This window comes from Medicago sativa, chromosome 6, assembly GCF_051527215.1.
Source record: "Medicago sativa cultivar Bolivia chromosome 6, Bolivia_mono, whole genome shotgun sequence".
In the NCBI taxonomy this organism is placed as follows: domain Eukaryota; kingdom Viridiplantae; phylum Streptophyta; class Magnoliopsida; order Fabales; family Fabaceae; genus Medicago; species Medicago sativa.
In genome coordinates, this window is record NC_140754.1 from 4,421,949 (window position 1) to 4,448,999 (window position 27,051).

Genomic DNA, 27,051 nt, shown 5'->3' on the forward strand with positions numbered 1-27,051 from the left:
ATTGTTATTTGAACATAATTTAGACTGATTAAGTGCTTTCATCCTGCAAACAATAATGAAATGCAAAAAGGGATGCAACAATGGATTGTAGATACCACAAAAATATATGTTACACGAAATTGCAAATAAATATAGGACAGTCCAGGGTTCATCTTATAATATAATAAATGTCACCATTCCTTGATTACAATACAACTTGTTGCTGACCTTATACTACTCTGTTGTAGATTCAATATTGTTTAAATTTTGAAGAGGTACACAATGCACAGTAGGAGCTCTATGTAACAGAGGTGAGAGTCACTCTTATTTTTATTTTTAATGAATCACCTTTTTTTGTAACTGATTACAAAAGTCATAATAAAAAAAAAAACTGATATTAAATTTGGAACTTATTTTGTATTTTAAAGAGTATATTAATGTCTTGATTGATTTTTTGGGTCACTGATTACAAAAGTCAAGCTAAAATAAATTGATACTAAATTAATGTCTCGATTAGTGCTTTAAAGATTTATGTTGTATCACATAATTTTTTTCCTTCCTGATTTATATGAAGACCATACTCCTTTGAAATTGTAAAGTAATGACTTAATTGATAATGAAAGCAATTTACATGAAATAATTTTACTTCCTCAATTAGTTGGAAATATTGATAAGTATTTGAAATCATAAATTAATTTTCAGTTGTCAACGCAAGATTCATACCAACTTTTTTTGATTTAGCACCATATTAATTTTTTTTTAAAAACTAAATTTTTCCATCTAAATAGACACCATGAGTATCGAAGGTGAGACTTTGTTTTAGTAGTATATTCTAATCAACCTTTAATATTCCTATATGAAAATTGTTTTGTCTCCTGATTCTTCAAAATTAAAATTTTGGAAAATTAGTCGCATGGCTGCAATGACTGTGAAAATTAATCAACGTTGTTTTATTTTTTTTGAAGGACGTGAATATTAATTAACGTTGTTTACATATATTTGTTACCACTACATTTATTAACATGATACATAATAATTATAATTTTAAATTTTTTTAGTAAATATAATTATAATAATTAATAATGTATTATTTACACTGCTCAGTTATACGTTTTGACGGAACAACTTGACAAACTTGCAGGATTCATCTCAGAATATGGATAACCTATCGAGTGTAGGTACGTCATCAATTTAATGTCTTACACTATTTAATTGTCGATATTTGAATCAACAACACTCTAATTACATGAATAATTAACACAATTATTATACTTGTAAACTTATTAATTTCAAAGATAATTTCTTTAATTATATTACAGGAGGATGATAAATTTTTTGTATAGTTTGGTAATATTGTCGCACAAAAAAATATAGAACAAAACACAAAATATGTATAATAAAACACTGAAACTTTAATTTTGTTTCCGTTTACATGAACAACACACGTAATTTGGAATCAAAAGACACTTTGCAAGAAATATGACATAAGATTCACCAGAGTGAGACGTCTGCAATTATTGACACAAAAAACAACATCTAACATAAACCATGAGCAGAGACTCCATAACCAACACTTGTAACATCCACTTCAATCCCTTTCAAGCTTGACAATTTTCTTCTCCACATAAGATTCAGGCATGTGATCTTCAACATCTGAAAACGGGAAAGGCCTTTTCACATCTAGACCAATTTCCTTAGGCTCATTAGCAGCACTTACTGCAACAACAGCTGCAACCTTTTCAACTCCTTGAACATCATTCACAAAATCCTTATCACCCTGGTAGTCCTTGTTTTCAGCGCTTTTGTCAACCTTGTTCGCATCAGCTTGAGCAAGATCGGAAGATAAGACCTATGAATAAGTATACATTTTTAGCTCTGTGTTTGTAGTTAATATATGAAAATTATATGGAAATAAAAAACTATAATGATATTGATTACATACCAAACCTACAGAATGATGACGTCTGAAATATGCAATGAGTTCATAATCGTCATTGACTTTTGAAATTGGATAACATTTCTCACCATCGACTCCAGTACCAACCTTGGTGAAAATCATAAATAAGTAGGATTTTCCAATCATCTTCAATATTTCATCTGGGACATACGTAGTCACTCCAGCCTACATGATAAATGTTTAAAAAAAATTAAATTTAACAATGTTGTAAAATATACTTTTTATTGTATAAAAACTATAAGTTGCCAAGGACATTCTCAAATATACATTTCCACTGGATTCAAGCATTTTACTGCACGACATCCCAAAAAACTCAGCAGCAACATTATCATGCATTATAAATGTAGCTGATCCTGTGCTATCACTCACGCGAAATTTGATGCTATACCTATAAATAGAGAATCACAAATTATATATAACATATAATATATAATTTATTCACCATTAACAGAAACAACTGCAAAACTGTGAAATAAAAAGCCTACCTCGGAGTAACCATTAAAACATGCTTATTACACCTTTCACAATAATAGATAGGGCTATCAGGAATCACTTTTTGATTGCACACACAAGACAGGTACCACCAACCCTCATCGGTGCCACTTAGCTCAACAGTGGCGAATACGACAGACATTGATTCCTGAATAAGTTAAAGAATACGAATTATACAGTGCGCGCGCAAAGACGTATATAAATACAGCCCAATCAAATTTTAAATAGAATGAATAATTGCGTTTGACAATTACCACTGTATTCTTTTTAATAGCAGATACATTGGTTACTGCTGTTGAGTACACCCACTGATCTAAATTATGAAACCAAGTATTTTCACTACTTTCATATATAGCCTTGTATGGTGAAAAAGTTTTGTCCAACATCCTACAAATGGGAGATAAATTATTTTATATTTTGGTAAAAAGATAAATCTTCAATTTGAATTGATCAGAAAAATAGTATAAAAATAAGAATATATACAAACGAAACCTTTGCTTCAAGTCTACAGCAGCATCGAAATTTGGATTGAACATAATCTTGGTATAATGACCGAAATTCTGAACAGTGGGTATGCCTGTATACACCCTAATTTATTAGAACGAATTGTAAAATATAGATTTTTATTTTAAAAAATTTGTAAAATACCTTTCCACAATTTGATCTTGCCGAGAAAAAGCGCCACACACGCATTGTCAGAAGATCCGGATAGCAAAAAATCGCTCAAGTCATCCACAAAATGGCCATGGAGAATACACTTAAATCGATAACTAAATAAACCACAAATATCAATGAATATTGTCGTGTTACAATTTATACAAAATAAATATTTCTTCATTTTACATTGTCAAAGAATAAAAATACCCATTATTTGCCAAATCCATGGAAACAATCCTGGTCATAATACCATCAATGACATATTCATCTTCAACATCAACCTTCGCAAGGACTCCAATCACATCTAAAAAATTCAGACAGACTTATGTACATAGATATGGAAATTCAAAATAATATCTCTAACCTTATATGATTATATTTTAAATTTGTTTTCAAAAGCAAGCTAAAACTCACCAACCAAAACCTCAGATTTGTAATTGTTTGAAAGGAAAACTGAAGGATGGGCGAAAAAATACGAATTATAAGGCACAATTCCATGGTCAACTGGTCTGATTTTTGTCTTATCGGTAAAGTAGATACAATATTTGTGCGAGGTCGTCATGACCTCTTGGATCTCATTTTTACCAACTCGGAATTTATACATTATGTAAACTCCTTCTTCTCTCAAAGAATGACCAAATTCCTTGATCAGTTCGCTTCCAAGGATCGCATGAATTTTGTGGCCCTACGTACGAAAACAATACAAAAACATAAATATAACATATCAATCATATCTAAATTATGATAATTTAACAGTATCATGATATAAAATCTGAAGAACTCACATAGTTATCCATCAGAACCAAATGGATAGTTGATGGTCTATTGGAATATTTCGAATCAACTGAGTTCCACAACCTAACAACTCTTGCAAAAAAACACCATTTACTTTTGGTGTCATTAATGGAAATGACTGAATCATAGCTGGGAGCCATTCGTGTGAAGACGGACTTAAGCGTTGAATGATTGGTGTACAGTATGGGCGATATTGGAGTCAATTTATAGGGTGAATGATAAGCTATGACTACACATGCGTTTCACAAATCCCCTTTTTTTTTGGTATAATCTCAAATTGGTTTTTTTTTTTTGACAAAAGTAATCTCAAATTGTTTTTCTTCAGCGTGACAAATCAAAAAATCTCTACTATTTAATTATATCAATAAAATAAATTATGGGCTGAAATAAAATCTTCGTTGAAAATTTTCAATGACATTAATTTAGGCGTGTAATCTGAAATTAATACCATAAAAAAAAAAAAGATTCGCGTTATTTGAGAATAAAAGAGAATTGTCTTCATTTTTTCAATCATATCTCTGCTTTAGTCAATACAGGAAAACTGCCAATGATAATAATGGTTTCGATTAAATTACTTTTAGTAAAAAAATTGTGGTATCAAATATGTCTGTTTAAGCACGATGTATTCCGTTAATGAATACATGAATTATAAAGTCTCAATAGACAATCAACATTTATGGTAGGAAGAATTAATTTAATTTATTTAATAATATTGGAGTCATTTATGTCAATGTGTGACTGTACGATGAAATAATCACATAGAGAATCATATCATTTATGTCATTTATTCTCTTTAAAATAATGAAAATCAACTCATTTAAGTATGCTTAGAAGGTCTTACAGCTGGGATACACACCATTTAAGAATAAAAAAAGTGAGTCCTTGATGAAAACGTAATAAGCCTGATATTATTTTTGACTAATTCATTGTGTGAAACACTAACCCAACAGTGGGCTAATGTGCCGGTTAAAAAAACAAAAAACCAATAACTTTCCTTCATTCCAAGCTAATAACATATCATAGTAAATTATAAGAAAAAAAAATAAAACATCATAGTAAATATTTATTTAAAATAACAAATACAAATGCAGTCTACATTAACCTATGTAACTCATACTTCTTTTATCTTAGTTCTTCTTTGGCACTCCTTGTGCTTGATAGACTAAAGTTTGATTAATATATTTCATCTTAGCTTCTTAAAAAAAACAAAAAAATCAATGATGTGTGTATTTCATTCTTAATATAAATACTATTAAACAAAACGATGAATGTTGGACAAATACATCTCTGCTTTTGGCAATACAGCAAAATTGCCAAGGGTAATTCCCTTTTTATGAAGATATGAGTAGCATGAATAATACACTTTTAATAAAGAAATTATGGTATCAAATATGTCCAATTAAAAACATGGTTTCCTGGTAGTGAATACATGAAGCATATAGTTTTAATAGGCCATCAACATTTTTCCCTTTTTTTTTGTGAGGAGGACATTTATCTTTATGAACACCGTATAAATTATAATAGAATGTTTGTCTTGTTTCAGGTCCTTTGTACGAAAACGATTGAATGCATCATCGCAAAATTGAGGCCTACTCATATATGATCATGAAATCATATGCTGATATACTCAGTTAGTTTACGTGAAAAGTATGTTAAAGCCATGCAATCTACCCCCCTTCAACTTGAATTATTGAAATATTATTTATGACATATTGATTACCAAATGTATTTTACTTTTGATAAAAAGATATGTAAATGCTTGCAGACTATTTATTATTTACTTATCTATCCAGCGTACGTCGAAATTCATAGTCAAGGTGTTGAAAGTTGAAAATAAAGATGCGAACATCTCAGTCTGCATCGTGGAACTGAAAGGTAACTTGCAAGTTTATGAATCACATTCACTCTCTTCAATATTAATGTAATACACAGTGTCTATAACCAAACCTTGTTTATACAAATTCAGATCTCACCAACAAAGTAATGGAGTTGTTCAATGAAAACAAAAGTAGACATTTCAACACAGCTTGGATGTACATGCTTGTGTTATATTGATAAAGGTATGGTTCACTTTTACTTTTTCATGTTTTTTTTTTTTTAATTTTGTAATATATTGGCTTTCATTCCATATCATAACTATTTCCCAAACTAATACACAGAGATATGCTTCGGATACGAAACTAACGATAATCATTGAGATAAGATAAAATGTCTTAATAAACAAACTCTTGTAAACAAACGAAATTTGAACCTAAAAAACTCTCAAAACACCACAAATAAGATTGATAAACGAAAACAAAAACAAACACAAACACAAATCATTGTCCGACATTGTCGATAACTTCAGCCTAAGAAATAGATTTACTCTATAGAATGATGATGTTTGAAAGATTGTATCAGCACATCATCTTCACTGATTTTTGTAACTCGATAACAGATATTAGCACCATCTCTTCCACGGAGATTTGTAACAACCATGAACAGATACCAGTTTCCAACCATATTCTGAACTTGCTCAGGGACTTGTCCATTCAGTGCACCCTGAATAATACAAAACAATTGCAAAATAATTAATATTAGCATATTAATTAAATAAAAAGTTCCTAAAAAAATCGAACTGCAACATATACATTCGTTGTAATACCTCTCCAGCTAGTTCTAGCATGTTTTTGCATGACATTCCAAAAAACTTAGACGCCAATAGATCATCCATAACAATCGTAATTGATCCTGTGTTGTCCCTCACACGGATCCTGATCATATACCTATGAAAATAATATTGATTTCATATATTAGTCCTATATTTTTTTTTAAAAAAAAAATTCGATAGAACTAAATATATTTTTAAAAATTACCTTGGAATGGCGGTTAAAATATGCCTCTGACACCTCGGACAGTAAAAATAGCCTCTATCAGGAGTCACTCTTTGACGACACACACAGGATAAATACCACCAATCAAAGTCAGGCTCGATTACTTCAACACTGGCCAATAAGAGGGACACTGATTCCTGTAACAGATATATATGGTAAGTGTATTGTATACAAACTAAATAATTTAAGGGTATAGGTTGTGAGAATTACCATTCCGCAGTTACGCAAGCCATATACAGTAGATCTTGCTGTAGAGAGTACCCACCAATCAAAGATATGCAATTTTGGTGGAGCTGAGGGATACAAATGTTTACATGGGGCAAATGTTGTGCCTGACATCCTGTTTCATTTTAAACTACATTAATTATTGAACTACATAAGGTGTATTATGACTGAATATAAATATACAAATGCGAATAACAAAAATTTAATACCTTTGTTTTAGATTTACCGCAGCATTGAAATTTGGATTGAATAGCATCTTGGTATATTGTTCCAAATGATGAACAGTAGGTTCACCTGAGTTTTGTAAATGTTAGACAACTTTTTAAACAGTGATATAAAATTTAATCTTATCCACTATTTGTCAATACCTTTCCAAGACTTAATCCTCCCAAAAATCATTGCAACACATGCATTGTTCGACGATCCGGACATTAAAAATTCACTCAGTTCATCCACAAACCGGCTATGCAGAATACACTTAAAACGGTAGCTAAATAAAACAGAAAGATTAATAAAATATGTGTGTAAATTTGATTCAGTATTTTTCTTTAAGTTCATCGCATAATAGAGATATAAATAATGAAAAAACAAACCCATTATTGACCAATTCCATAGACACAGTCTTCCTCACTTCACCATCAATCATACAGTCATCTCCAACTTGAACTTTATCTAGCATTCCAACCACGTCTAAAAAATTCACACATGCAAATCTTGATTAACACACTAATCAATGCAAATCTAGAATTTTCTTATAATTTCAGGGAAACTTACCAACCAAAACTTCAGATCTGTAATTCCTTGAGAGGAATTCAGTAGGATGGGTGAAAACATATGAGTATATAGGTACCAACTCATTCTCGACTGCCTTGATCTTCGTATCGCTTGTGAAATTCAGAAAATATTCGTGGCTTGTTGTCTTCAGTTCCAGTTGATTAAGCGTTACATAAAAATTATACATTATGTAAACTCCTCCTTCTTTGACTGATTGTTGAAATTTGGTAATTAGTTCCCCACCAATAGTTGCATCTATTTTATGGCCCTTCATATAAAAAAACAAATAATAAAAACAATCATAAAACATATATCCTCTCAAAAAATCATATAACATATATAAAGCAGAACTATATTAATGTTGTAATTAGAAACTATCTTGAAAACTTACATAGCAGTCCATTAAAACCAAATCAATGGACAATGGCAATGGCGAAATCTGTGTATCTATTGATTCTGACAACCTAATCACTCTTGCCATAAAACACCATTCACTTTTCTGGTTGTTAATTTCAAGAATGGAATCGTAGTTAGGAGCCATTAATCAAATTTGTATTGAAGTGGAAAACACAATCAGCACTGCATATTTTAGGGTCTATGGTGGATGATATATATATATATATATATATATATATATATATATATATATATAGAGAGAGAGAGAGAGAGAGAGAGAGAGAGAGAGAGAGAGAGAGAGAAACATATTTTTTAGGGTCAAAGAATCGTTATTAAATCAGTAATAACTGGTACATTCTTAAAATGTCAACTTTTTTTTTATCAAAAAGAGGACTAAAACCACGGTATATTATTGTCTTAGGTTTTGATAAAACATGTGAATGTGTAATATGAAAGTAAGAATTACCAATAAATTAATTAATTGCAAATTAATTATCGTTGGTCAAAATATAGTATAAAATGGGCAATTTGAGAACGTTTTCCATTCTAATTGGTTATAGACACTCAATTAGTTATGTTGTAATTAAATGCTAATTTTATTGTCACTGATTAAATTGTCATAAGAGAGAAGGAATTTTATATAATACTCCCTCTGTTGTTGTATGTAAGCCCCCTTTGTTTTTTCTTATTTTTAAGAAAAGCTGTTTTTGTAATTTATGTGTCTATTTTATTGGTTAATATTACCAAATTGTTTTTTATTTGTATGTGTATTAAATTTGACTTTTCATATTTCAAAGATATTTAGTAGTATTAAGTAGGAGTATGTTTAGAAAAAAATAATAAATGCATCTAGTAATTTGAAAAGGAGTTTACATTTAAGAACAAAAATAAAGTCAAATGGGTGCTATTAGATATACGGACGGAGGGAGTACTATAATTTTAATGTTAGTTTTAACGGAGTCTTTTCCGTTAATTGCGATCATATGATTAAACAATCATATAGAAAATCATATAATTTAATCATTATCAAGAAGGGTCATTAGGTTCGTATACACACCATTTAAATATATTACAAATTAATAGTATAGATATTTTATCAATAGTATAGATATCTTGGTGTCAACTATCCGATTTATATGGAGAATCAACCAAATCAAGTTTTTTTTAGAAGGGTTATTAAGGTTCCTATATACACCATTTAAAAAATAAAAAATAATAGTATAGTATTTTTAGGTTATAACTATCCGATTTACAGATGTAATAAACCACAATAATTCAAAGTTTGATTGTTAGGTATGTAAATAAAATCGGTGGTATGAATTATTCCAAGTATTGGGATCATTTCGTACCAAGAAAGTATTAGTTTCTCTTAATTTTGATTTGACATTTCTAATAAAAAAATTGGCTCGAATATTACGATTGACTAAGAAGACTATTTCCATTTCTCAATGGTCGAAGAGGAGTAATATTTGTACAACTATTTGTGACAACTTGTATGCGAGTATGGGAGAGGAAAATGTCAATAGGTTGTGATTAAATATTAAACAAAAATTTATGTGTCTATTTTATTGGTTAATATTACCAAATTGTTTTTTATTTGTATGTGTAATAAATTTGACTTTTCATATTTCAAAGATATTTAGTAGTATTAAGTAGGAGTATGTTTAGAAAAAAATAATAAATGCATCTAGTAATTTGAAAAGGAGTTTACATTTAAGAACAAAAATAAAGTCAAATGGGTGCTATTAGATATAGGGACGGAGGGAGTACTATAATTTTAATGTTAGTTTTAACGGAGTCTTTTCCGTTAATTGCGATCATATGATTAAACAATCATATAGAAAATCATATAATTTAATCATTATCAAGAAGGGTCATTAGGTTCGTATACACACCATTTAAATATTACAAATTAATAGTATAGATATTTTATCAATAGTATAGATATCTTGGTGTCAACTATCCGATTTATATGGAGAATCAACCAAATCAAGTTTTTTTTAGAAGGGTTATTAAGGTTCCTATATACACCATTTAAAAAATAAAAAATAATAGTATAGTATTTTTAGGTTATAACTATCCGATTTACAGATGCAATAAACCACAATAATTCAAAGTTTGATTGTTAGGTATGTAAATAAAATCGGTGGTATAAATTATTCCAAGTATTGGGATCATTTCGTACCAAGAAAGTATTAGTTTCTCTTAATTTCGATTTGACATTTCTAATAAAAAAATTGGCTCGAATATTACGATTGACTAAGAAGACTATTTCCATTTCTCAATGGTCGAAGAGGAGTAATATTTGTACAACTATTTGTGACAACTTGTATGCGAGTATGGGAGAGGAAAATGTCAATAGGTTGTGATTAAATATTAAACAAACATTTCCTCTCATAGTTTAATATGTTCAAAGGAGTTTCACCTCGTGCAAATGTTCTAATTATATTATGTACATGGTTACTAATTAAATTGTCGTTGTGTATGCTTATTCTAATTGAGTCATTTTGGCTAACATACTAATTCAATGGTGTCATTTTAATACTCATTTAAATTTGTATTTCGCAACAAAAAAAAGAGATATTCCGCTTTGCAGAGAATGGTCCTTAAGGTTTTTATACACACCGTTTAGTTTTTATTTAGAATGAGAGTATTAATTTCAAGTAATAAACACCTTTTAATTTGTCAATTTATATGTTGCATGTTAAACAGGTACGACCTCAATCAACTGGGTCGCTAAGCTGTATTGGACACCGCAAGAAGGAACTCACTTATTACATTTCCATAAGAATGGTATGGTTTTACAAAATTTAATGTTTTGTAAAGTTATAATATGTCACAGACTAAGATTAAATTAGCAGACCAAATGTTCGCGAGACAGCAAAATAGAAAATTTCGTGGAGAAAAAAAATACCAAAATTACGGAAATCAAAAGAGTTGTCATTGATATTGTTTACAATAAACCCATCATTGAGTAGATGGTGGGTATTACAGGGCACAACAACGACACCATTATTAAAACATCTTGAAAGGGAAACACTTAAGACTCTAAAACTCGCAAAGCTAAAAACCAAATTCAAATGTGTTGTCGTTAGTAACAGCTTGACAATAAACTCAACATCAAGTAGATGGCAGAGTACGTCATTACTACGACACACTTATTAAAACATCTAAAAGGCAAATACTTAGACCTTAAGAACAATCTAAAAGTCCATCAAGATAACACAGGAAAAATAGCTCAGTAGCAATCTCGATGTGAATTCACTTATTTCAAATTTATTCTTTTTCAACTTTGATCACCTTCTTCAAGACCAATGAACCTGGTGTGCCATTCTCATCCCCTTCAAATGGGAAAGCCCTTTTACTGCCAGCATCACCATCCTTTTTGTCACCTGACACATTATCATTTACTTCAGTAGTGTCTTGACTTAGATCGATAACAAATGAAGATGTAGTTCTGCTACAATTTTCACCTTCTGCTTCCTCAAACTTGTTATAGAGATCCTGATTAAAAAAATATTGTATTTTATATTTTAAATAAAAAATGTAAGAAACAAAGTGAAAATAAAAAATTGTGGTTTTTATCAAACCTGCGCAACCCCTGAGGTTCCTATGACACTTGTAGTATCCTTCAGTTTATCTTTTCCTTTGTCAACCTGCATTATCAACATATAATTTAAAGAAAAATATCAGTTGCTTAAAATTATTTCATTATACAGTTAAACTTAACTATAATTTTCACTATAAAGGAGATTTTTAGTTGGTATTAGACCTCTGAGCAAGAGTTCTCGAATTTCTGCAACATTTCTCCATCAGGTACAACTCTTTTGACCCTATAAGACAACCTAAATCTAGAACTGCTACCACTTGGAACTTCAACTTTGAATAGAAACTTCTTCCCAACCAAGTCAGTGATATCCTTGGGTACAGTTTCTTCTCCTGGAGTCTGATTCATTTTGAGACGGGAAAAAAACATGTCATTATAAATTCATTTTGATAGGTCGCACTACGCGTCCTAATTGTTTAACTACACACATAGTTACCAGGTTGCTAGCTTCAATCAATTCAACACAACTTTTTTTCAGCAATAGGGTAGCATCACGGTCAAAAACGACAAAGGTTGACATAGCTGTGTCATCCTTGACACGAAGCTTCAAGCAAAACCTATGACAAATGAATAAATGTACCATAGTCAAAGAAATGAAAATAAATGTAATAAGGATATATTAATAAATAATTTCAAACTTTGACCTTGGAGTCACATTAACCACATGGCGATCACACTTCTCGCAAAAATACATATTGTCTGCAGGATAGACCTTTTTGTTACACTGACATGCAGAATACCACCAAGTGCTAGAGTCAACCATGCTATCAACAGTGGCAGCAACAACATAAGCAGAACCCTAAAAAAATTGGAGTCATCAGTATACAAAGGAAATCAAATAACTACATTGGATAACATAATAAACAGAAAAGGAAATATGATAATTACTTCGTTGCAATTCTTCAGGTCAACAATACTTGCTCTTGGTGTCAAAGTTAGCATTTCCTCTTCAAAGGAAACCTTATATGTGTCCCTCAGCTCAGTAACCACCATTGGTGGAGAATCTTCATTTGCAGCCACGCTGATAACAGTGTAGAAAACAATAATTATGTAAATCTATTATCTAGTAGGTTACAAAGGATAAAAAAAATGCAGTAGTGTTATTATTTTTTACCTAGCCCTAAAAGCCAAAGCTTCAGGAATTTCAGGATTGAACAATATCTTTGTAGCATTTATTGAATTTTGCAAAACAGGTTTCCCTAAAGAATAAAAAAAAAGTATTGAATCAAATCAAACTAATACAATATTAAGCTACTTTACAAAGCCAAATGCAACAAATGAAAACAACGTGGATACTTTGGAAGATTTTGGATTTTGCAAAAAGTACAACGACAACAGCATTGGTCGAGTCCCCGGATGCTAGGAATGAGTTCAGAACATCCACATATTGTCCAAACAATGAACACTGAAACCTATAACTGAACAAAAAAAAGTAATATTAGATATGTTTAAACCTAATATGTATAACATAAACAAATCATATTGTTCATCTGAACTACCCATTGTTGTCGAGCTCAATGACATTAATTTTTGAACTCACGCCATCCTTGACATACTCCCTTTCCTTGCCAACAGCGGTTAAGACCCCAATCACATCTGATAAACAAAACCAAGTTATTAGTACAAAATTACAATTAAAATGTATATTTTCAAAAATAATCAATAGACAAAATTACTAACCGACTAAATAGTCACGGTCAAAACCATCTTCAAATATATCAGCAGGTGTTGTGAAATTATAGATAGTTAATGGAACAACACCACTATCAGCTCTCTCAAACTTAGTGTCGTAAATAATATCAATCTTAAAATTGTGATGTGTGGTCTTATATTCCCCCGTGTTTTTTACAACATTAAAGAGAGAAACATTATAAACGACACCCTCTTTGAGCTGTTTTTGAAACCTATATATCAGTGTCTTCTTGGCAGTTGCATGAATTCTGTTACCCTATATGTATACATAAAATCAAAACGATTTAGTGCAAGTAATAATATATAAAAAAAAAACACAACAAAAATTCATAATATTTTAATCAACCTCACGATCTTGCAAAACCAACTCGAGTGAGTGGGATTTCTGAGGATTCGAGAACTCAGGCACAAGCCACATTCTCACAACCCTCACGGTTAACACCAAATTGTGGGCTTTTTCAGTAACATCGGAGATCAAGGCGTTTTTGGCCATTTGAAAAACAAACAGAGACAGAAAAAAGATGTGATGGAAAGTGAATGAAGAATCATCCTATTTATAGTACAATTGGGAACACGGTCTTGTCAAACATATCAATTATTGTAATTATTGTATTGTCTCTTGATTTTTCCAAGGTCAAAATTACACAATAAAACAATAATTGTAATTATTGTATTGTCCTTCATTGTAATTATTGTATTGTCTTTCATTTTGTTTGACTCTGTAGTCAAGGATGGTCTTCAAACAAATTAAAACAACGTTGATTAATTTTCATAGTCATTGCAGCCATGTGACTAATTTTCCAAAATTTTAATTTCAAAGAATCAGGAGACAAAACAATTTTCATATAGGAATATTAAAGGTTGATTTGAATATACCATTAAAACAAAGTCTCACCTTTGATACTCATGGTGTCTATTAAGATGGAAAAATTTAGTTTTTTTTTTAAAAAAATATTTTGTCAAAAAAAAAAATATGGTGCTAAAACAAAAAAAGTCGGTATGAATCTTGCGTTGAAAATTAATTAATTTATGATTTCAAATACCTATCAATATTTCCAACTAATTGAGGAAGCAAAATTATTTCATGTAAATTGCTTTCATTATCAATTAAGTCATTACTTTACAATTTCAAAGGAGCATGGTCTTCATATAAATCAGGAAGGAAAAAAATTATGTGATACAACATAAATCTTTAAAGCACTAATCGAGACATTAATTTAGTATCAATTTTTTTTAGCTTGACTTTTGTAATCAGTAACCAAAACAACCAATCAAGAATTATCAAACACTTCCTTCAAAAAAAAAAAAAGAATTATCAAACACTAAAGCAGTACTAACTCTAGCCCACAATGTTAATTTAACACGGTATACTATTATGTCAGATTTTGATAAAATATGTGAATAATAAATTAATTAATTGCAAAATAACTATTGTTGGTCAAATAGAGTTAGAATTCTTAGAATTATTGTCCTGTTAAAGATATCAATTATTGTAATTATTGTCCTGTCTCTTGATTTTTCACAGGTCAAAATGATACCAGAAATAAAATATTTTATTTTGTTTGATAATAAAGATAATTCACTTTAGTCTATGGTTCTGATTTTTTTTTACGCCAAAATGATTATAATATATTGTTAGAATATGTGCCTTCTTTTTTTTCAAATAAAAAACTAATTATTTTATATGCTAGATAGACATATAAATTATTGTGACTCTTATTTTTTCTGAAAGGATTTTCAAAAATTATTAGAATTACTTTTTTTTTGTTTTATCTAGGATTTTCAAAAATTATTAGAATTACTTTATTTTTGTTTTATCAAACAAAAGCAAAGCAAATATTTTAAATCACAACAGATGAAGCAGCATCATAGAGAGAAGAAGCATTATGTAGAATTTTTTAAATGTAATATAATACTGCTTTATGTAGTTTTTTTTTTTGTGGTAGTTGCCTTAAGTAGATTAGTGCAAGCAAAGTTGTTAAATATAAGATAGAAATGCCAAGTGGCACAATTGCATATGTGGACAGGCTAGATAGAAAAAGCATTTATTATTGGCCATTGTAAAACATTTGTATTTGTATATAATATAGATGATCTTCTCATTATTGTAATTAATATCTCAATTATAGTAGGATCAATTAGTTTTATGTGTAATTATTTTCCTTGATTTCTTGTCTCCTGTGCTACAATATATATAGGAGCACCTTATTGTAATTGAGAGCATTCAGTAAATACACATACATATTTCTCTCTGTCTTTTCCTGAGCATCTACATAGTATCTAGAGCTTAGGCTTTCGATTCACTATTTTTCTTGTGGTGTCACCGTTTCCACCATCCCACATATTATCTCATCATATTTGCTTTATATAAAAAATAAAAAATTACTGCCGCCACCGTCTTATTTATTTACATGCTCACGTTCCATTTCCTCACAAGTTCTACTTTTTTGAGTCTCTTTTCAACTTATAACAATTGTTAGGTTGCGACAACAATTGTTAGTAAGAAAATATTAGTTCATAGTAAGACACTAACTGACGCAGTACGGAAGCGTAGGGTTAGCAAGCGCTAAACCTAGATAGAAAAGAACAAGTTTGCAAGCGACAAACTTGTGAAAATAGGGTTGCAAGCGACAAACCTATCAAAATAAGGGTTCCGGAATCCACCAGAAATTGAGAGAAAATCTCGAATATTATTAATGAATGAAAAAGTGTGCCTCTTAGGCTGCATAAGTTCTGCTTATATAGGGAAAGAAATAACAAACCCGTGGGCCAAAATAAAACAAAACGAAATAATAATAGAAAGTTCTAGAAAATTACTAAGATTTGGTTAAAATAAAATACTATGAAATTACTAAGAAAGCCCTCCTACATCAGTCTCCTCCACCTCTGAAGAACTCGACCCCGAGTTCTCATCTTGATAAAGGACTTCATCTGCATGGTATTCATGAATGTCTGCCACATTGAAAGTGTTGGAAATGTTCATAGAATCTGGAAGTGCTACCACATATGCATTATCATTGATCTTGCGAGTCACTTTGAACGGACCATACTTGCGGGGCTGTAGCTTGCTGTAGGTACCAACGGGAAATCTCTCTTTTCGCAGAAACACCATCACATCATCCCCCACATTGAAAACCTTGACTCTTTGCCGTTTATCTGCAGCAGCTTTATTTTTCAACCCGGTAGCTTCTAACTTGGCCTTGACAGAATCTTTCACAGTCATAATCCCTTCAGCCATCTTTTCAGCAGCTACGCTAACTCCAGGAGCTTTAGGCAACTTAATCAAATCAACCACATGTCTAGGGACAGAAGTGTAAACAAGTGCAAAAGGTGTTTTTCCGGTAGCAGAATGCACGGTGCTGTTATAAGCAAATTCAACCTGAGGTAAAGCCAAGTCCCACTGTTTCGGTTTGTCACCACAAACACAGCGAATCATATTTCCCAAAGTCCTGTTCGTGACCTCAGTTTGTCCATCAGTCTGGGGGTGAGCGGTAGATGTAACACCCCAAATTTCTATTTAATTAATTTTGTGAGGTTAAATAGGTGGAGTTGTGTTTATTATGATTATAATGTTGATTAGTGACGTACTATGAGGGCTAATAGGATGAAGAGGAGAATTAAGTAAATAAAATACAAAGTCGGAGGTGTAGAATATAAGTTTTAAATAAGTGGGGGAGGGGAGGAGTAAAAGTATAGTGAATAAAGGAGAAGAAAGTTATAACATGTGATTGACCCAAGTATAAATAGAAATATTAGGAGTTAGATGAGTCACTTTTGCTGAACGTGCAAAAAGAAAAGAAAAGAGGAGCATAGGAGAAGAAACCCTAGTTGCGACGGGATCAAGCCAAGCTGGAAATTTCAGAAGAAATCGAGGTAAGGGGGAGAATCTCTTCATCTCTAGGGTTTAATATTTTGTTGTGGGGCTGAAAAGGGGTTATAGTAGGAGTGTCGTTATGATGGTGATGAGGACGTTTTTGGGGTTAATTAGTTCTTGAGTTATGATTATTGTTAAGAGGAAGATGTCCCACCGAAAACTATGATGAATGAATCAAAAGAAATTGTTGTTGGAAAAGGTGATATTAAGGGAACGTAGTTTTGAGATTAGGGTTAGAAGTTGTAGATTGTTGATTAGATGACAGATGCATGTTGAATTGATGTAGGAAAATAGTGTTCAGACCTTAGAACTTTCATAGTGCAACGATTAGAACCAGTTTTGGGGTTGGGCTGATGAAAATTGAGATTTTGAGAAAAAGTGATTTTAAGTGTTTTTTGGGAAACAAGTGATTCTGGGATAAGCTATTTTGGAGATTTGAAAATATGATTTTTCAGTAAAATATGATAGGATTTGTCGATTAGAACGCGTAGGCGCAAACGGAATTGGAATCGGGGTAACGGTTAGGTTTTTACGGACGAAACGGTGAAACCGAAAAAAAAAAGGGACTGCACAGAGCTGCAGCGCAGGTGGCTACTGCCTTCCCACGCCTGGGCGCAGTTTTCCACGCCTGGGCGCAGCAAGGCAGCCCCTCATGGGTGACTGCTTGTTGTGTTTTCGTTGCGTGCTGTCAGAACTTCGATTGTTGCGTTCTTGTGTCTTTTTCACCCCTTTCGGTGTTGAATTAGCTTTCGGTGTAAACATGAAAGTTGTAGGTATGTGTGTTAGCTTTCCAATGGCTTTGATTTCACCTCAACCAGACCTCTACAACTTGAGTTATGGTCAATTTACCGTACCTAGGTCATGCTGCGTGTTTCGTGAAACTTCAACATAATCTTTTCAAAGAGCCTTAAAACGTCCTAGAAAATAATAGAGTTTAAGAAGGTTGTTAAAGAGGGAGGTAAGAGTAAGGGTCCTAAACTATATAACTTAATGAAGGAGTGAGTTTAAGCGTAATTAGAAGTGATTACCTCATGATAATAACAAGCTTAAATATGAACCGAAGATAATAGTCTATGAGAAATTAAGGATGCCAAGATGACTTGGAAATAGGAGGTGAAAGATAAATGGATGACGCTACAAGGAATATTAGTATAGGGGTAAACACTTAAATTAGAACAGAGATTGAGGTATACTATTAGAATGAAAGATGTAATGATGAAGAGAACGAATGACGAGAGTAGATTCCAAATGTAGTAATGAATAACAAAGGAATGTGATGTGTACATATGCTTGTGTGAGATGTTGTTTAATGATGAGAGGTTACTGTCGTATGATGAAGATCTATGTGGATATGATAATTGTTGATTGGTGATAATAAATGATGTCTGTGAATGACGAGTAATGTTGATGACGTATCATGTTTAGGGTGGTGAGTAAATGATGAAGTGGGTTATGTTGCTAGTTGGAGTTAAAACATTGGGTAAGGTCGGTGGTGATAATAACAGTGAGAAAAGATATTCGGTTAACTAAGGTTTATAAGACGTGGATTCAATAGAGTAAAAGAGCCAATGAAGTTAAAGAACTTACTATGAATGTTAGATAGTTGCATATACGGTGTAAAAATGAATAGAGAATATAGTAGTCTAATGTAGATGATTGTAAACGATGAGAGGGTCATTAAGATGAACCGTAAGGGAAGATAAGGAGTTGTATATGAGGTAATGAAAGATAATAGGAATGATGATATTGATGAATAAAACGGGGATCGATTAGAAGGGGGCAAGATTAATAGGAAAGAGGATATGAGGTAATAGTTATAATGATTGGCGATAATAATAACTTTAAATTAGAATGGAGTTATGATTAGGGGAATGGATGATGAATACATGACTACGAACATCAGAACAAAGTAATAAGATATAAAATAGTTTTTATTGAGGGGGATAAGTATGAAAGAGTTAATGGCAATGGTGAGGTAGAACCTAGTTATGTAGAGAGGGTAAGCTGTATGTTATAATAATGAATAAGAAAACACCTTGAGACTAGGAATCGGGAATAAGATATGATATCAGAGATAAAGTTTATAGAGAGCCAGAATAAATGAGAGAATAGAGTATTCCCATAAAATGAATAATGAAATAAAATAGAGTGATGTTGACGTAGAAATGAGTCATGCATAAGGGTTGGAGTAATAAAGAGATAAGGTAGTGATGTAAACGGATGATAGAGAGTAATGATGAGGAATCCATAATGTGATGAAGAGTGGTGACGATTGATAAATACAGTGAGAAATGATAATGTTTATAATAGAATAAAGATGAGAATGACGGTGACTATGTTGCTGTGAGGATGATATTGTTGATGTTTATCTATGATGATGAGAGTGGTGATGATGTTTTGTGTGCTTGCATTAGAGTCGTGCATTTTAGTGAGAGTCTTGCATTAATATGTGGGCTATGTGATTGACTGTATACTTGTAATACTTGTTGATTTTAATTCTACGCGTCCATGTAGAGTCTAGAGCATGATGTCTTGCATTGTTATGTAGTGAAAGTCCAGTAACATATCTCTGGCAAATTATGCAGTGAAAGTCCAGTAACATACCTCTGGCAAATTATGTAGTGAAAGTCCAGTAACATATCTCTGGCAAATTATGCAGTGAAAGTCCAGTAACATAACTCTGGCAAAATGACGAGTAGGTGTGGTACCACATTCATATAGGTCGATAGGAGAGTCCATATGCATGAATATGATGATGTTTGTGCTTGGTGGTGTTAAGCGTGAAAAATGATGTGATGTTGTGACATGTGAAAGGAAAAGATTATACATAATAACTGTTGAGGGTGAAGATATGGTTGGAATTATATTATTTAGATATTTATTTAATATGCATGCTTTTCCCTATTATTATGTTGTGGCAGGATTTCTCACCCCTTATTTTTGTTGTGTTTGTTTTCCTTTATGGTGACCGTACCGTGAGTACAGACACTCAGGTTGACGAAGAGTAGCTTTGGGACGTTTAGAAGGTGGAGAAGAGAGATGCTCTCCGCTTCAACTTCTTTTCTTTTAGTAGTTGAAAATAAAAATGTAGACGTTGCGTGCTCTGATTCCTGTAACACTAGGGTTGAGGGAAACGACTATATGTCTTGAATTGCAAAATTTGAATTACTTATATGTGAACCTTGTTCCTTTTGTTTATGAATATCGAAGGACAAGTATGAGATTTATTATTATTATGAATCGTTTTAACAACTTATTTTATGAAGGTGCAATTTCGTTTTTAAGGATGCATTGTTTATGATTACTTAGTGTTAATGTGTTCGAGTTATGTAACATCCTTGCTAATAAAAATATAATCATTCTTATTATTAATAATTATAATATTCGCACGGGAAATAGGGTGTTACATAGTTGGTATCAGAGCAGGTCGGTCCATCCGGCCTAGGTTTTATGATTTTGTTGAGTCCCCACAGGCGGCATGTGTGTAGACACTGTCGAAGCTTGATTCCTTTAAATAGTTATCTAATTGATGATGATGAGTGGAAGGGTGGTTAGAGAAGGATAGCTGCGCAAGGATCATCTTACTACAAGGGAGCTTGGGAGGAGATTGGTAAGAATCCGGAGTGTAGTAAACCTTATGAGGTGACGGTTGATTAGAGAGAGTGAAAGTCTCAAAAGAAGGCTAAGTGTGGGAAAGAAACAAGTGGCGGAGACACTCCTACTCCTTTGAGAAGTTTCACAGACGGTTCCATTTCAGAGGGGAAGGTTAGTACTCAGACTGAGAAGTTATGCGTGACGGAGAGAACCTTGGAGTTAGATTAGTGCTAGATATAGGTTGAAGGAATATAGGGCATGTGTTAGGAATTGAGGTTTAAAAGTTAGGATGGTGGTATGAGTTGAGTGTTTTCGGTTCGACCTTGTATGTATATCTATGGACGAAAAAGTGGTAACAAAATGATGAATGTGGTTTAGACTAGTTATCAGCTGGGATAAGAATCATTTGGCGGGACATGTTTCAGATGGATAGTCATAAAATGTTAAAGAGAGAGTTGTTTGTGGAGAATGTAGGTTAGGTAGTATTTATTTATAGAATGGGGGATATAAGATTTGATCAGTGAATCATCTTAGTAGGAATGAAGTGTGGGCGTCCCTGCATCATACAAGTTGGGATCTAAGTTTACATAAATGGCCAATGACTAGATAAGTAAAAGATGATTATAGAGTAATAGAGTAGAGTGGGGGGTACAAGTGAGTAATGACCCGACCGTTGAGACTTCGTCTTGCGGATAAAAGATCGCAAGGTGAAACACTTGGGAGGTAAAGGTACCTGGTTAAGTAAATGTATGATAAGGGGGACCTGACCGTGGGAGTATAATGTACAGTTGGAGAGTCGGATCAGGGAATTATATTCGGAGTTTTTTTTTTTTTCCAGATCATTTTCGAGGACGAAAATTCTTTAAGTGGGGGAGAGTTGTAACACCCCAAATTTCTATTTAATTAATTTTGTGAGGTTAAATAGGTGGAGTTGTGTTTATTATGATTATAATGTTGATTAGTGACGTACTATGAGGGCTAATAGGATGAAGAGGAGAATTAAGTAAATAAAATACAAAGTCGGAGGTGTAGAATATAAGTTTTAAATAAGTGGGGGAGGGGAGGAGTAAAAGTATAGTGAATAAAGGAGAAGAAAGTTATAACATGTGATTGACCCAAGTATAAATAGAAATATTAGGAGTTAGATGAGTCACTTTTGCTGAACGTGCAAAAAAAAAAAAAAAAGAAAAGAGGAGCATAGGAGAAGAAACCCTAGTTGCGACGGGATCAAGCCAAGCTGGAAATTTCAGAAGAAATCGAGGTAAGGGGGAGAATCTCTTCATCTCTAGGGTTTAATATTTTGTTGTGGGGCTGAAAAGGGGTTATAGTAGGAGTGTCGTTATGATGGTGATGAGGACGTTTTTGGGGTTAATTAGTTCTTGAGTTATGATTATTGTTAAGAGGAAGATGTCCCACCGAAAACTATGATGAATGAATCAAAAGAAATTGTTGTTGGAAAAGGTGATATTAAGGGAACGTAGTTTTGAGATTAGGGTTAGAAGTTGTAGATTGTTGATTAGATGACAGATGCATGTTGAATTGATGTAGGAAAATAGTGTTCAGACCTTAGAACTTTCATAGTGCAACGATTAGAACCAGTTTTGGGGTTGGGCTGATGAAAATTGAGATTTTGAGAAAAAGTGATTTTAAGTGTTTTTTGGGAAACAAGTGATTCTGGGATAAGCTATTTTGGAGATTTGAAAATATGATTTTTCAGTAAAATATGATAGGATTTGTCGATTAGAACGCGTAGGCGCAAACGGAATTGGAATCGGGGTAACGGTTAGGTTTTTACGGACGAAACGGTGAAACCGAAAAAAAAAAAAAGGGACTGCACAGAGCTGCAGCGCAGGTGGCTACTGCCTTCCCACGCCTGGGCGCAGTTTTCCACGCCTGGGCGCAGCAAGGCAGCCCCTCATGGGTGACTGCTTGTTGTGTTTTCGTTGCGTGCTGTCAGAACTTCGATTGTTGCGTTCTTGTGTCTTTTTCACCCCTTTCGGTGTTGAATTAGCTTTCGGTGTAAACATGAAAGTTGTAGGTATGTGTGTTAGCTTTCCAATGGCTTTGATTTCACCTCAACCAGACCTCTACAACTTGAGTTATGGTCAATTTACCGTACCTAGGTCATGCTGCGTGTTTCGTGAAACTTCAACATAATCTTTTCAAAGAGCCTTAAAACGTCCTAGAAAATAATAGAGTTTAAGAAGGTTGTTAAAGAGGGAGGTAAGAGTAAGGGTCCTAAACTATATAACTTAATGAAGGAGTGAGTTTAAGCGTAATTAGAAGTGATTACCTCATGATAATAACAAGCTTAAATATGAACCGAAGATAATAGTCTATGAGAAATTAAGGATGCCAAGATGACTTGGAAATAGGAGGTGAAAGATAAATGGATGACGCTACAAGGAATATTAGTATAGGGGTAAACACTTAAATTAGAACAGAGATTGAGGTATACTATTAGAATGAAAGATGTAATGATGAAGAGAACGAATGACGAGAGTAGATTCCAAATGTAGTAATGAATAACAAAGGAATGTGATGTGTACATATGCTTGTGTGAGATGTTGTTTAATGATGAGAGGTTACTGTCGTATGATGAAGATCTATGTGGATATGATAATTGTTGATTGGTGATAATAAATGATGTCTGTGAATGACGAGTAATGTTGATGACGTATCATGTTTAGGGTGGTGAGTAAATGATGAAGTGGGTTATGTTGCTAGTTGGAGTTAAAACATTGGGTAAGGTCGGTGGTGATAATAACAGTGAGAAAAGATATTCGGTTAACTAAGGTTTATAAGACGTGGATTCAATAGAGTAAAAGAGCCAATGAAGTTAAAGAACTTACTATGAATGTTAGATAGTTGCATATACGGTGTAAAAATGAATAGAGAATATAGTAGTCTAATGTAGATGATTGTAAACGATGAGAGGGTCATTAAGATGAACCGTAAGGGAAGATAAGGAGTTGTATATGAGGTAATGAAAGATAATAGGAATGATGATATTGATGAATAAAACGGGGATCGATTAGAAGGGGGCAAGATTAATAGGAAAGAGGATATGAGGTAATAGTTATAATGATTGGCGATAATAATAACTTTAAATTAGAATGGAGTTATGATTAGGGGAATGGATGATGAATACATGACTACGAACATCAGAACAAAGTAATAAGATATAAAATAGTTTTTATTGAGGGGGATAAGTATGAAAGAGTTAATGGCAATGGTGAGGTAGAACCTAGTTATGTAGAGAGGGTAAGCTGTATGTTATAATAATGAATAAGAAAACACCTTGAGACTAGGAATCGGGAATAAGATATGATATCAGAGATAAAGTTTATAGAGAGCCAGAATAAATGAGAGAATAGAGTATTCCCATAAAATGAATAATGAAATAAAATAGAGTGATGTTGACGTAGAAATGAGTCATGCATAAGGGTTGGAGTAATAAAGAGATAAGGTAGTGATGTAAACGGATGATAGAGAGTAATGATGAGGAATCCATAATGTGATGAAGAGTGGTGACGATTGATAAATACAGTGAGAAATGATAATGTTTATAATAGAATAAAGATGAGAATGACGGTGACTATGTTGCTGTGAGGATGATATTGTTGATGTTTATCTATGATGATGAGAGTGGTGATGATGTTTTGTGTGCTTGCATTAGAGTCGTGCATTTTAGTGAGAGTCTTGCATTAATATGTGGGCTATGTGATTGACTGTATACTTGTAATACTTGTTGATTTTAATTCTACGCGTCCATGTAGAGTCTAGAGCATGATGTCTTGCATTGTTATGTAGTGAAAGTCCAGTAACATATCTCTGGCAAATTATGCAGTGAAAGTCCAGTAACATACCTCTGGCAAATTATGTAGTGAAAGTCCAGTAACATATCTCTGGCAAATTATGCAGTGAAAGTCCAGTAACATAACTCTGGCAAAATGACGAGTAGGTGTGGTACCACATTCATATAGGTCGATAGGAGAGTCCATATGCATGAATATGATGATGTTTGTGCTTGGTGGTGTTAAGCGTGAAAAATGATGTGATGTTGTGACATGTGAAAGGAAAAGATTATACATAATAACTGTTGAGGGTGAAGATATGGTTGGAATTATATTATTTAGATATTTATTTAATATGCATGCTTTTCCCTATTATTATGTTGTGGCAGGATTTCTCACCCCTTATTTTTGTTGTGTTTGTTTTCCTTTATGGTGACCGTACCGTGAGTACAGACACTCAGGTTGACGAAGAGTAGCTTTGGGACGTTTAGAAGGTGGAGAAGAGAGATGCTCTCCGCTTCAACTTCTTTTCTTTTAGTAGTTGAAAATAAAAATGTAGACGTTGCGTGCTCTGATTCCTGTAACACTAGGGTTGAGGGAAACGACTATATGTCTTGAATTGCAAAATTTGAATTACTTATATGTGAACCTTGTTCCTTTTGTTTATGAATATCGAAGGACAAGTATGAGATTTATTATTATTATGAATCGTTTTAACAACTTATTTTATGAAGGTGCAATTTCGTTTTTAAGGATGCATTGTTTATGATTACTTAGTGTTAATGTGTTCGAGTTATGTAACATCCTTGCTAATAAAAATATAATCATTCTTATTATTAATAATTATAATATTCGCACGGGAAATAGGGTGTTACATAGTTGGTATCAGAGCAGGTCGGTCCATCCGGCCTAGGTTTTATGATTTTGTTGAGTCCCCACAGGCGGCATGTGTGTAGACACTGTCGAAGCTTGATTCCTTTAAATAGTTATCTAATTGATGATGATGAGTGGAAGGGTGGTTAGAGAAGGATAGCTGCGCAAGGATCATCTTACTACAAGGGAGCTTGGGAGGAGATTGGTAAGAATCCGGAGTGTAGTAAACCTTATGAGGTGACGGTTGATTAGAGAGAGTGAAAGTCTCAAAAGAAGGCTAAGTGTGGGAAAGAAACAAGTGGCGGAGACACTCCTACTCCTTTGAGAAGTTTCACAGACGGTTCCATTTCAGAGGGGAAGGTTAGTACTCAGACTGAGAAGTTATGCGTGACGGAGAGAACCTTGGAGTTAGATTAGTGCTAGATATAGGTTGAAGGAATATAGGGCATGTGTTAGGAATTGAGGTTTAAAAGTTAGGATGGTGGTATGAGTTGAGTGTTTTCGGTTCGACCTTGTATGTATATCTATGGACGAAAAAGTGGTAACAAAATGATGAATGTGGTTTAGACTAGTTATCAGCTGGGATAAGAATCATTTGGCGGGACATGTTTCAGATGGATAGTCATAAAATGTTAAAGAGAGAGTTGTTTGTGGAGAATGTAGGTTAGGTAGTATTTATTTATAGAATGGGGGATATAAGATTTGATCAGTGAATCATCTTAGTAGGAATGAAGTGTGGGCGTCCCTGCATCATACAAGTTGGGATCTAAGTTTACATAAATGGCCAATGACTAGATAAGTAAAAGATGATTATAGAGTAATAGAGTAGAGTGGGGGGTACAAGTGAGTAATGACCCGACCGTTGAGACTTCGTCTTGCGGATAAAAGATCGCAAGGTGAAACACTTGGGAGGTAAAGGTACCTGGTTAAGTAAATGTATGATAAGGGGGACCTGACCGTGGGAGTATAATGTACAGTTGGAGAGTCGGATCAGGGAATTATATTCGGAGTTTTTTTTTTTTTCCAGATCATTTTCGAGGACGAAAATTCTTTAAGTGGGGGAGAGTTGTAACACCCCAAATTTCTATTTAATTAATTTTGTGAGGTTAAATAGGTGGAGTTGTGTTTATTATGATTATAATGTTGATTAGTGACGTACTATGAGGGCTAATAGGATGAAGAGGAGAATTAAGTAAATAAAATACAAAGTCGGAGGTGTAGAATATAAGTTTTAAATAAGTGGGGGAGGGGAGGAGTAAAAGTATAGTGAATAAAGGAGAAGAAAGTTATAACATGTGATTGACCCAAGTATAAATAGAAATATTAGGAGTTAGATGAGTCACTTTTGCTGAACGTGCAAAAAAAAAAAAAAAGAAAAGAGGAGCATAGGAGAAGAAACCCTAGTTGCGACGGGATCAAGCCAAGCTGGAAATTTCAGAAGAAATCGAGGTAAGGGGGAGAATCTC

General features: G+C 32.9%; 3 protein-coding genes and 1 pseudogene across 3 annotated transcripts; all 4 read right to left on the reverse strand.

The window, feature by feature from the left end:
• Window positions 1–1,567: 1,567 nt before the first annotated feature.
• LOC146912194 (uncharacterized) lies at window positions 1,568–4,020 on the reverse strand (annotated as a pseudogene).
• Window positions 4,021–6,241: 2,221 nt separating this feature from the next.
• On the reverse strand, window positions 6,242–8,293 carry LOC146912195 (uncharacterized). The gene is made up of 9 exons (XM_085720698.1): window positions 8,144–8,293; window positions 7,753–8,020; window positions 7,572–7,668; window positions 7,347–7,468; window positions 7,188–7,272; window positions 6,964–7,093; window positions 6,736–6,890; window positions 6,525–6,633; window positions 6,242–6,421 (listed from the first exon to the last, which is right to left on the reverse strand). The coding sequence occupies exons 1-9, from the start codon at window positions 8,291–8,293 to the stop codon at window positions 6,242–6,244; spliced, it is 1,296 nt and encodes a 431-aa protein (XP_085576824.1).
• A 2,777-nt stretch (window positions 8,294–11,070) lies between these two features.
• LOC146912196 (uncharacterized) lies at window positions 11,071–12,837 on the reverse strand. The gene is made up of 5 exons (XM_085717501.1): window positions 12,400–12,837; window positions 12,192–12,312; window positions 11,921–12,094; window positions 11,739–11,804; window positions 11,071–11,652 (listed from the first exon to the last, which is right to left on the reverse strand). The coding sequence occupies exons 1-5, from the start codon at window positions 12,516–12,518 to the stop codon at window positions 11,425–11,427; spliced, it is 708 nt and encodes a 235-aa protein (XP_085573627.1). The 5' UTR covers window positions 12,519–12,837; the 3' UTR covers window positions 11,071–11,424.
• On the reverse strand, window positions 12,590–13,947 carry LOC146912197 (uncharacterized). The gene is made up of 6 exons (XM_085720700.1): window positions 13,794–13,947; window positions 13,436–13,703; window positions 13,255–13,351; window positions 13,052–13,173; window positions 12,870–12,954; window positions 12,590–12,776 (listed from the first exon to the last, which is right to left on the reverse strand). The coding sequence occupies exons 1-6, from the start codon at window positions 13,938–13,940 to the stop codon at window positions 12,590–12,592; spliced, it is 906 nt and encodes a 301-aa protein (XP_085576826.1). The 5' UTR covers window positions 13,941–13,947.
• Window positions 13,948–27,051: the final 13,104 nt, after the last annotated feature.